The sequence below is a fragment of the Engystomops pustulosus genome, chromosome 3, assembly GCF_040894005.1.
Source record: "Engystomops pustulosus chromosome 3, aEngPut4.maternal, whole genome shotgun sequence".
NCBI classification, from domain to species: Eukaryota; Metazoa; Chordata; class Amphibia; order Anura; family Leptodactylidae; genus Engystomops; species Engystomops pustulosus.
In genome coordinates, this window is record NC_092413.1 from 38,590,807 (window position 1) to 38,603,666 (window position 12,860).

Here is a 12,860-nt window from a genome sequence, read left to right on the forward strand (position 1 = left end):
CATTGTGGTCACAGTACAGGTATAATACACACATTGTGGTCACAGTTCAGGTATAATACACACAGTGATGTCACTTTATTAATAATTCAAACAGCAGTGTCACAGTAAATGGATAATTCAGACATTAATGCTACAGTAACGAGTTAATAAAAACATTGATAATAAACAGAGTGATGTCATATTACAGAGCTTATGTACAGTATTCAGTAATGTTACAGTACAGGAATTATATTTACAGTTACAACACCGGGATAATGTACACCATGATAATATCATGGGTAATCTGTGTGCGCTATATAAATAAAGGAATTATTATTATAATTATTATCCCATGCAAACATTCCAAGAGATGCAGATGGGTCAATATATGTAGTTCCCTGTTGGACCTGGAACTGGAATCTACATGTGTTGATTATTGAATTTTGGAAGTCGAGCTCTGTTGGGGCTTCAGATAGTTCCAGTAAGCCCATCACCACCCCAGTTCTTATTTTAATCTAAATAATACAAAATATAAATAGGTAGAATGTTTTTTAAGGACATATATTTTGCCTGTGCTTTCCCCTCCTTCCTCAGCCATGGTGTCAGCAGCTGCTGTAGACAGCTAATCGGTGAGGGGGTGGGTGTCAGTCTCCCACTGATCTGATATTGATCACCTTTCCTAAGGGTAGGTCATCAATATCTTTAACCTGGAAAACCCCTTTAAGTAAATTGCACAAATAGCACAGAAACCCAGAAGAATTTTAGTGCCAGTTCCTGACCCTAAACTGAAATGTACGTTTCAAGAATCCCATTTTGGATCTTAGGTTTGTGCTTTTAATCCTGACTTTCTTCCTTAGACGACGTTCCAGGAAACGACACAATAGACAAATGTCTGCTTAGATTAGCAGATTGACATGGGTTGCAGTGTGTTCCCCTGAGGCTTGTGCTCCATGAATCCCATCCCCCAGCAGGTCATGACATATATGCTTTTCAATAGAAGAAATTAATTATTTTTTCTACAGTTTCTTAAGTGGCTTTTTAGAAAGGGGTAGAAAAAAAAATCACTGTCCTTATTTGTGCTGTACCGGTATAATAGTATTCAGGATTTAACCCTTTGTGATATAGAACACATGCTTTCTCTCTTTTTCCTCACTATATATATATATATATATATATATATATATATATATATATATATATATATATATTATCCGCCTGGATCGTTGCACTCGTATTACCTTTATACTTTTCCAATTCTGCTGTAGAAAAGCCATCAGTGCAAGATATTTATAAAAGAAGACCTGCAGACAATACATTTTCCGTCTACAATTGACTCCGTGATTACTTCTCAATGATCAGATGTGTTATTTGAACCTTATTGACTCCTTTGCCCCCATTCTGAGCCCAAGACACTTTCAATAATTGATCCGCATCAGCAATTTTCTAGCTGAACTCCATCCGCTGCTTTGTCTTCTTTCTGGATGAGTCTCTATGCGATGACTAAGCTTCCATTAGTCAGTGTCAAGAAACAGAGCTGAGCCTGTTATATTTTCATAGCATCATATCCTCTATCATCAGGAGTATAGTTATTCATCTATGACTGTATGACTTGCTGGATCACACTGGTTATTACTACCACGACTGTGTGACCTACACATGTGCAGGGGGATAAGGTGACAATGTACTGGAGGCTAGTCATTCTTCATTCCTGTCCTTAAATTCTCCCTTTGCTTCCTTCAGGATGAGACCTAAAGGTCAGGACACAGAGAGCAGCATGTGCCCCCCAGGCCACCACCATATACCTAATTATTTACTAGTAATGCTATAGACAGCCATTGTTTATGTGGGTAGTGCTGTCATTGCTCTGGGGTGACCCTATGTAAAAGTCACTTGCTTGGGTATCTCCATATATCCCACAAAATTCAGTGTGGAGATGACATGTTTGGTCATCTCTCCTTTGTTTAGTCTATAAGGGGTCCAAGTTTTAGAGATAAGATGAGAGTGTGCACCATATTTATTGCCATTGTTCATGCTAATATTGTATGTATACGCTGCTTATATCTAAGACGTTCATCTTCCAAGAAGACAGGAGGTAATCCCTTATTGCTCTTGGGTAGCAAATCTAACTCAAAAATGGGTCTCTTTTAAAATTAGAATAGTCACTGGCCCTGCTATATCCACACAATCCACAAATTTCTGTAAGAAAACAACACATGGTCCAGGTTTTAGATATAAGATGAACAAGTTCACACAATTCTTTAATCATGGCGCTCCACCGTTCTTATATGGTCTTTTGAGGATGTTCTCAAGCCTGTTGTATTTAATATGGACCAAAACTGGAAAACCTATAGAGGATGTACCCCCATCTCAGGATCGATAGGGCCTGAAATCTAAAGACAATGCCAGCAATCCTAAATTATCATTTATTACAATGTATATACTGACAGTCCCCGACTTATGAACACACAACATACAGATGACCCCTAGTTACAATTGGACCTCTCTGCCCACTGTGATCTCTGGTGATGCTCCCTGGATGATCTTCAGCCCCAGGCTGAAACGGTCAACACAAGAGTTATAATAGGTGTCTGTAATGAATCTTTATTGTTAATCATTGTTCCCATGACATCCAAAAAAACTGAAAATCCAATTGTCGCACGGAAAAGGAAAATACTTTATTTCGAGTAAAACTTACAAAATATACCATGTTCCAACTTCCATACAAATTCAACATAAGAACAAACCTACAGAACCTATCTTGTACCAACCTGGGGATTGCCTGTCCCTTAATCAGAAATGCCACGAGAACTCAATGATTAATAAAGGAAATGTTCACTTATTTATCACAGGATCTACAGATTTTGGACGAGAATGTAAGGAGGGTTTATATGCAGCCCGTATCCAGCTGTATACTGGATATGTGCCATACTTCACATCTGTAATTCTACTAGTTGCCTGTCTAGCCTCTTGTTTAACTATTGTACAGATGGGATATGGTGGGGGTTGGGTTATTAAATGTCGTAGTGGAATAGGAGTCTAAACCATATGTTGGGCATAGAAGATGTAAAGCTCCATGGCCAGGTGTCCGCGTCATTTTATCCATGGAAACAATCCATAGCAGGAGCTCAAATTAACCTATCAATATCCCTGGAAATTAATTAAATCTAACCAAGATTGATAAGGGGGGTATACAGTAAGTTGCTTTTGTTTTGATTCAAGATAATTCCACTATAAGAAAAATAAATGCATAGCTTCCTATTATTCCCTGCTCCCTGGTTATGATTGAAATTTGCCCCTAGAATAAATCTAATAAATTTTAAGACTCCACAGCTGTCCAGCTGCTTCACTTCTACATTTAGGGAACGTTAATCTGTGGAATTTAGAAGATTTTTATTGCCTTTTTTTTACTTCAGTGCATTTCAGGACTTGGTCAGGAATAACATTGCTTCTGTTAGCAAAATATTTTAAAAGACGATTTGCTATATATATGTAACCTGACTCAATCCCTACTGTAGAGATCTATGATGTAATGGAGGACCTTCACCCATGAAGACCTCATCTTTTCCTGCTCTCAATACACATGTACTCAGGAGCCATTTCAGGAACTTTTGAAGGTTCTCCAATGGTCCTAAAACCGCAAATTAAAAGCAGGAAGAGGAGAAGTATCCTCCATTCCCCATATGTAGGAAGTGAATTCCAGACTTGTAGGGACTATAATATTCATGCAGTCCTGGGTTTATGGCAGTTGTAATCTGCGCCTGGGAGATTTCGTCGATGTGAGTGGAGTATTTGAGTTCCTATTTGAGGTGCGACAGTTACGGAGACGGACGTGGTATATCATCTTAAAGGGAATCTACCACTTCTAAAAAGTAAAAAACCCCTATGAAATACTCACCGACTGTCCTCATTATTTTGATCTGGGTGGTGGTCTTCACTAAGCTAAAGATTACCTAAAAAAAGATTGATAAAATGCAGCCTGGGCTGCTAATTATTCACGCCTCTCACAACTCCCTCTACCATGCTGGAGATGATGTCACACAGGGGGTGTGCATAATTAGCAGCCCAGAGCACTGGATATCTTGTCACTGCGCTCCAGGCTGCCTTTTATAAGTCTTCTTTTTAGGCGATTCCAGCATGTCAATCTTGGTGAAGACCACTGCTGGGGTCATGATGAGGAGTAGAGTCGGTAAGTATTTGTAGGTAAGTTTATACTTTATAGAAGTGGTAGATTTCCTTTAAACATATGGCAGAAACCTTGGTAGCTACAACAGTCTTACAAAAGGCAACAGATTTGGCGGTTACTAAAATTTTCAAGATGCAACTAACTTGGAAGTTACACATATACTCACAGTGAGGTCCTACTTTTCATGGACCACTCAATGTGATTTCCAATAGTTGCATCCATGTCAGTAGTGGGAGTCCCATACAGTAAGGTAGATTTATTTAGCTTAGGATTAAAAAAAACTATCACACATGCTGTAGCCTACATTTATCATGTATTTCAGACGCTTTTCGGTAGGTTATCCAAAAGTTTGTGTCTAAAGATGCTACAGATTACACCAGAATTGCGCCAAGATTCTGAATCCTAGTCAGCCAACTAATGTGTAATGTAGCATAAACTTAGACCCAACTCTCTGATAAAAAAAATATTTACGTATATATTATGTCAGGCTCCATGCAGATGTACATTTGCTCACCTGGGACGTAGCACATGGCTGGTTGTAGAAGTGAGGGGGGCCATCCTCACCATTCCCCTTAGTATTTGGAGCTGAGCGGCAGCAATGCAAATCGGGGCAGGACTATTTTGTAAATGTCCTCCGTAATTTGTAAAGCGCTGCTGAATGTGGTGGCGCTAACAGGGAAGGCTTTAGACGAAATACTATTTTATGAATAGTTATATTCAGTACAAGGCTCCTTTTAGCCCTGCACAATAATATCACTTTGTAGTTACACACAGTAGTAGGGTAAGGCAATCTGTACTATGGGACAGATGATAGGTAGATTGATGATAGAAGATAAATATGAAAGATGATTATAGATAATAGATTTAGAGATGCATAAATCTAAAGTAGATTATATATAGATGATAGAGATATAATACAGTAGAAGAGCGATAGGATTGATTGATAGATGGATGGATATCTAGATAGGAGATGGATATGACGGTGAATAAAGTACCCACTCTTTTTTACAATTTGGTGTGCATCCTATTTTTTACTTTTTTTTATAGATAGATTGGTAAATAGAAGATACCGTATATAGATAGGAAATGGACAAATTATAGAATATAGATAACTAGACGGATAGATGATAGATATACAGACAGGAGATACAAAGGGGAATTAAAAGAGCAATACATCCCCTGCCCACTTAAATCCACATGCAGGGAGCCCCTTTAGGACAAGCAAATGCCCAGTTGGCCGCCCCTTTATGATTAAAATATTGAAGACTTCACAGTCTTGTTGCTCCTAATGAGACGTCACATCCATCAGCCACATGTTAGTTTTGCATCTTAGTCCCAGTCAAGCCTGTCCCAATACTGTGGTCTCTGCAAACATCTGATCGGCGATGTTTTTTGGTATCTGATCTCTATTGATTTAAAATTGATATTCTCAAAATTGCCATTTTTTTTGCTCATGTGTCGCACAAATTTGAATACCAACAATGAGAATGTCATATCCTTTCTAAATTTAATATTGATGAAAACGGGAACTCAAAAAAAGTATGGCTTTTTGAAAGCAGGGGTTAAAAAAGCAGAAATCTAGAACTGTAATTTGGATTCCTCCTCCAGTTGTTAAAGAAATGTTATACATCATGTGAGAAACAACAATGACTAACTGTGCTCAGACAATACTGTGAAACAGTAACTACCTCATCCTCTTTTATCAGTCAGTGTGAACATAGCCTATGGGTCAAGCCCAATGCAAACATCTCCTGTATGTTCTCAAGATTCCAGCTCTGATACTGCTCTATGGATGAAGTGTTCTTAAAAGAACACCCAGAGCAAAACTGCCCCACTATGTTCAGTGTAGGGTCTGTTAGGGAGAGGGGTGTCACAATTCTCTCTGCGGTGTGTCATCCGCAAGGACTTCAGGCCATGCACCCTGCATAACTAGATGAATCCTAAAATTGTGCCAGGAATGTTCCTTTCAGCTTGTTTAGGGATGTTACTCACTTTATAGACATCTATTGGCTTATGGCGTAAGAGTTGAGGGATGTTTTACTAATCTCTGAATAATGCTATCTCCTATCATAGTGCTCCTCAGGGACATGTGTGATAATGGATGATTCATATCAGGATAAGCAGAGTAAGATCGCAACATCATATCATATCAAATTGGGGTTTATAAATTGAATGTGAACTAAGGCTTCCACCTTCATCTTATTGGCTTATTTTAAGGCATTCTTTACAACCAAGGGTAGGGGTAGGGGTGACGAAATAAAAAAAATTCTTACTCTGTTCTGGCACCCTGGTTGCTCTGGTACTTACAGTGTTCATCCCTGTGCCTGGCCAGAAGTTCTGGGGGGCACGGGAACCACTTTGGCTAATGAGAGGCCTCCTCATACGTTGGGAGAACAGCTATGTCTGTAGTTATTGGAAGTAAAGGAAATTTGCTAGCTCCAGCGACGCACCTCCCAGTTGTGCCCCATTTCACACTCCACATCCCCTTTGCGTGGAGATGAGTAAAGGGGACAATAATCACATGTTCACTCGCAACTGCAATTTTTCTCTAGGGCAGTGATGGCAAACCTTTTAGAGACCGAGTGCCCAAACTACAACAAAGACCCTCTTATTTATCGCAAAGTGCCAACACAGAAATGTAATTTGTGATTTATACTCCCTTCTTTGTCACAGTTTTCATTGATACCAGCACCTGAGGACACCAATAAAGCAGAAAATAGTCCCAGGTAGAGCTGTCACTTTAAAATAGCTCTGTGCACAGCAAGTCCTGGGCTGTCTGGGACTGCAGGAAGATACCTGGAGTCATCTCTGGTGATGGCCTGAGTGCCCACAGAAAGGGCTCTGAGTGCCACTTCTGGCACCCGTGCCATAGGTTAGCCATCACTGCTCTAGGGCATCCATGTCAGTTTTCTGGCATAAAACCCCTGATAAATGTCCCCTTCTTATGTATGGAAATTATAGATACTTTCTCTAGTATCATCTATAGGTAGCGACTGTGTAGTAGTCCATGTCCAACCTATAAAAGTCCTTTGAGGCCTGATATTGGGCAAAGTTAACACCTGGAGACAGATATAGGGTCCGTGCCTAATATCAGAAGAGAGTAGTGGATATCTAGATGCTCTGCCATTGTTGCAGCTTTTATGAATACTACTCCTTATAAACCAGATCCAACTTGTTCATTCAAGGGGTTGTTTTTTTGTAGTGTGTGTGTGTGTAAGTGTGGGGGGCAGGATATTAGGTAATTTACCAATATACATCTATTGATAGTTCTGCTCCGCTTTCTTGATATGTAAAGTGAAGCCTCCTGTCATTTACCTCATCAGCCGGACATTCCTGTCCATAAAATGGCCGCAGACGGAGGGTCATGTGATCTCTAACTGGAGCCCTCCATCTGCAGCCATTCTATGGATTAGATGACTAAAGGTTGGTGTTATGGTTATTTGATGTAATGGCACTTGCGAGTGTGGAAGGGGCCTCAGGCTAGCTGCACATGAACATGACCCAAAGTAGAGTCAGAACAGGGCAAGACGCTTTTATTTTCTCATTTTAGGCCGGCGCCACACAGGGTGCTTTGTCTGCGCTTGCAAACGCAAACGCAGACAAAGTCGCGCCCATCAGGGCGGGCCTCGGCCCGATCGCATCGGCGTTTCTATGGAAACGCCTGCGATCGGGAACGAGCCGCCGGTGTTTTGCGTTAATTTAACGCGAAACACCGGCGGCTCGTTCCCGATGGGCGCGACTTCGTCTGCGTTTGCGTTTGCAAGCGCAGACAAAAGCGCCACGTGTGGCGCCGGCCTTACTCTTATGCCTAGTGTCAGGTAGCCAGCAGGATATCTGTTAAATCTGTGTATATACTGAATAGTTAGACATTTGTATCATACAAATGGGATAAGCGTATATAAAAAATTGATTGATCTAGAATTTTGGACTTAAAGCTTGAGATGATTAAATGGGGCAGAGATTCACATCATGCTATAGTTCTGTATGTTGTATAAGATAAGGTAACCTAGAAAGTCCAATAATGTTTCCATGTAGTTGCTGGAAAACAATATTGCAGAAGGAAATTTAAGCCATTACATTTTTTTATGTAGGTAATAAAAATTTTCTTCACTCCATCTGGATTTTTATGGAATCCAGCAGGTCTGAGAAATACATTTTAAGTCATTTGTGTTTGGTTGACTATTAATGAAATTTAATACATACAGTATGTGTAACCTCCCCCTTTCTACCACAGGAATCCTTACAGCAGTTGGTTATGATGACTTTGCCAAATGTTTTGATTATTGGAAAAACTCCATTCTCTGGTGAGTATAAAACCCTTTTTCCATGAATGAAATCAAAGAGCCACTAATAATAACTTAGGCAAAGTTTACACCTACGTTTGTATTAATAACAGAAATGGTGCAGCTTTTCAGTGTAACAGAAGGTCCATTGAATGACTGTTCACCTTCCGTTTTTTTTCTGTTATGCTCCTTTTAAATGGAGAGTGTACTGCAAAGCCCAGACGCAGGTGTGAACTCGGCTTTAGATGTAATATATATAGATGGGAAATTCATCAAAACAGTGGAATATAATAACTAATATTCAACTTCTATATCATATTATAATATGATCTAATGAATAGATAGAAGTAGGTAACTAAATCGTAATGCATTGATAGACAGTTGACATATATACACTCACCGGCCACTTTGTTAGGTACACCATGCTAGTAACGGGTTGGACCCCCTTTTGCCTTCAGAACTGCCTCAATTCTTCGTGACATAGATTCAACAAGGTGCTGGAAGCATTCCTCAGAGATTTTGGTCCATATTGACATGATGGCATCACAGTTGCCGCAGATTTGTCGGCTGCACATCCATGATGCGAATCTCCAGTTCCACCACATCCCAAAGATGCTCTATTGGATTGAGATCTGGTGACTGTGGAGGCCATTTGAGTACAGTGACCTCATTGTCATGTTCAAGAAACCAGTCTGAGATGATTCCAGCTTTATGACATGGCGCATTATCCTGCTGAAAGTAGCCATCAGATGTTGGGTACATTGTGGCCATAAAGGGATGGACATGGTCAGCAACAATACTCAGGTAGGCTGTGGCGTTGCAACGATGCTCAATTGGTACCAAGGGGCCCCAAAGAGTGCCAAGAAAATATTCCCCACACCATGACACCACCACCGCCAGCCTGAACCGTTGATACAAGGCTTGATGGATCCATGCTTTCATGTTGTTGACGCCAAATTCTGACCCTACCATCCGAATGTCGCAGCAGAAATCGAGACTCATCAGACCAGGCAACGTTTTTCCAATCTTCTACTGTCCAATTTCGATGAGCTTGTGCAAATTGTAGCCTCAGTTTCCTGTTCTTAGCTGAAAGGAGTGGCACCCAGTGTGGTCTTCTGCTGCTGTAGCCCATCTGCCTCAAAGTCGACGTACTGTGCGTTCAGAGATGCTCTTCTGCCTACCTTGGTTGTAACGGGTGGCGATTTGAGTCACTGTTGCCTTTCTATCAGCTCGAACCAGTCTGCCCATTCTCCTCTGACCTCTGGCATCAACAAGGCATTTCCGCCCACAGAACTGCCGCTCACTGGATGCTTTTCTTTTTCGGACCATTCTCTGTAAACCCTAGAGATGGTTGTGTGTGAAAATCCCAGTAGATCAGCAGTTTCTGAAATACTCAGACCAGCCCTTCTGGCACCAACAACCATGCCACGTTCAAAGGCCTCAAATCACCTTTCTTCCCCATACTGATGCTCGGTCTGAACTGCAGGAGATTCTCTTGACCATGTCTACATGCCTAAATGCACTGAGTTGCCGCCATGTGATTGGCTGATTAGAAATTAAGTGTTAACGAGCAGTTGGACAGGTGTACCTAGTAAAGTGGCCGGTGAGTGTATATGAGAGAGAGAGAGAATGCATGTCTAGTTATGTTCAGTAGGTTTTTCGTGCATGCGCGCATAATTTATGAAAATGCTATGTCATCTGCTACGGACTATGGGCTACATTGCCACCACGTTTTAACTTTCCTTTGTACGGATGTGTTCCGGGGCGGATTCCTAATGTGTCCTTACTATTGAAGGCCACCTAAAAACGGTAGGTAGACTGAACATCAGCAGCAGTGAGTGATTGATTGGCTGCTGCCTATTCAGGGTGTTTCCCCAGAGATGTAACTGTCCTTATATAGAGAATGTACACTCAGCGGAAGCCGAGTATGGATGCAATACTTTGATTCATCCCACATAGGCTATTATGGCCTACATTGAGCATATATTTTGCTCAGCAGGGAGGAGCAGGATGGGAAGACTCCGCTTTCCATCATGTGTTTCCCACAGTATGTGAAAATACTGTGCATATGCTCAGAATATACACCAGGAGCTTTTCTGGCATATCAAAAAATTAGGTGTAAATGAAGCTTTATACAGGCTACTGCCCTAGAACGGAGTGCTTGGGCAAAACAACATCAACACTAAGTGGACATTAATGATGGACATTGTACTAAATAATTGTATCTGTCCAATTTCCCATGTTCTCTAATCTCTTATATATATTTGCAGTTTTTTTTTTTTTTAGTATTTTAAGAATGAATCTAGGAGAAACGTTTAATAAAATGTTGCCCAACTGGCAGCAACGCTAGAGGGATGGTGTGGTGAGGAAGCTAGTTAAGGAGAAAATATCTGCCCGATTTGAGGTCATGATTCAGAACTCTAATGATGACGCATGTGCCAAGATTATTTAAAGGAAACCTACCATTTAGAATGGCCGGGGTAAGCTGTAAGTACCAGGCACCAGCTCAGGGTGAGCTGGTGCCGGTGCTTACTTTCGTTAGTTTTATAAACCGCGGTATCGCGGTTTTAACACTTTTTAAACTTTAGAGCAGGAGAGGCTTCGGCGCTGCGCGCGACCGTGCGCAACATCTCCGCTATTTCCTATGTAGGCGCCCGCACGATCGTGCGCACGCAGCGTCGAAGCCTCTCCTGCTCTAAAGTTTAAAAAGTGTTAAAACCGCGATACCGCGGTTTATAACACTAACGAAAGTAAGTACCGGCACCAGCTCACCCTGAGCTGGTGCCCGGTACTTACAGCTTACCCCTACCATTTCCTTTAAGATAGTAATCCAAGTGAGGTGACAAAATAAGGCCAAGATACATAATTCACTCCATCTTTTGATACTTTTGGGCACAGAGGATTACCATGGCTGTCGGGTATTTTCATTTGTGAATTCACATCTATTTATTTAAGGTTAGGCGCTTTTACAAGTGCGTTACTGACTGAAGGTAACACATGAGATTCCCACCTTGGACAAGTGTACTTAATACGTGTTGTACCCAGGGCGCCTCATTGCACCTCATTGTACACTTGCACCCCATTGACATTCTAATCTGACTTTTTTTGAAATGTGGTTACACCTTGCTTAGTAAGTTACCAGAGGAATTGCACTACGAAGCCTTTTATTATGCATATAAATGGTGGTCCCAGTTACAAAGTTCAGCGATCCAGCTAGTGGCCACATCTCCAGGCTGGACACGGGCAGATGGAGTCTGCTGGAGACTGGGTAGGCCAACGAGAAGGCAGCTGCGTTGAGAAGAAATTTAATTCATACCATTTGAATATTCTATAAAGATTTGTTAACAAGCCCCTTGTAGGTATTTTGGTATATCAGCAAAACGTCCTAAATATCTGGTAAGTGGTGGCCTTCCTGCCTCTGGTTGTCAATCTATTGTGTACAGGTGTGTATAGGAGGAAGAGATACAATACAAAATGGTGAGAATGCAGTTCTCCATGGGGTCCACTCCTGCCACATACCACTGCTTTGGATGATTAAAGGTGGAGTTGGTGACCTCCCTTTTCTTTCAAAAGTTGTGGGCTTTTAGTTAGAACCCCCCGACTATCAGACATAGACAGGTATAGATAGGTCATAAAAAAGTCTTCATAGAATAATAATGTGAACATGTCCTATTTGTTCTTACAGAGAAAGGTACAGAAGAGATGAAGAGGCTACTTCTTCTTTTGCTAGGATGTGCAGTTCAGGTAAATTCTGAATATGAAACAAACTACAGTGAATCTATTTTTATGGAGATCTACATTGCACAGTAGGCACCATATTGTATGGTTGACCTTAAAAAATGTACTGAACCGATGGAATCCGCTAAAATGTATCTATTGTATAACTGTTATGCCCTGCACATCTATAGGCACCGATTACTGTCTTATACAGTGAATGTTATGAAATTGTATGCCTATTGAGTTTGGATCCCATGTATATTCCTCTTTTAACGTTTAATAAAGGAATTTGAAAAGAAAAATGCACTGAACATGTAGTACTTCGTACTTAACACAATAAAGGTACCACTAATCATAACATAATAGTGTAGCGCTATGCTGTATAAGATGGCTGTATACTTAAAACTGAAAATAACCTGCCCATAGATGACTTAACTGTTTCAAAAATGTAAATATTTTAGTCATTAATGTTACAAAATTTTCTAACCACCACCATGAATATACAGACAAAGGCTTCTTCTTTCACGCTGCAGTATACTTGCGGGGCTGTAGCCCGGATGAGCTGACCGCTGAAGAGGTGGAGTAGTGACCGCTGCATAGCCCTCCCCTAAGGGGATGTATATCCGGCCGCAAATTTGCTGCCAGATATACGTCCCCACCACGCCAGAGTGAAAGGGGCAATGGGAGCGATAAACTAA

At 41.0% G+C, this 12,860-nt stretch overlaps 1 protein-coding gene across 7 annotated transcripts in view; it reads left to right on the forward strand.

Annotated features, from left to right (window-relative positions):
- Positions 1–12,860, forward strand: part of CCDC88A (coiled-coil domain containing 88A) — a 125,878-nt gene that overhangs the window by 50,519 nt on the left and 62,499 nt on the right. For all 7 annotated transcript variants that reach the window (XM_072140516.1, XM_072140515.1, XM_072140519.1 and 4 more), the window contains exons 4-5: positions 8,397–8,466; positions 12,131–12,189. In XM_072140516.1, coding sequence (XP_071996617.1) covers positions 8,397–8,466; positions 12,131–12,189 — 129 coding nt within the window. The remainder of the gene's footprint in view (positions 1–8,396; positions 8,467–12,130; positions 12,190–12,860) is intronic.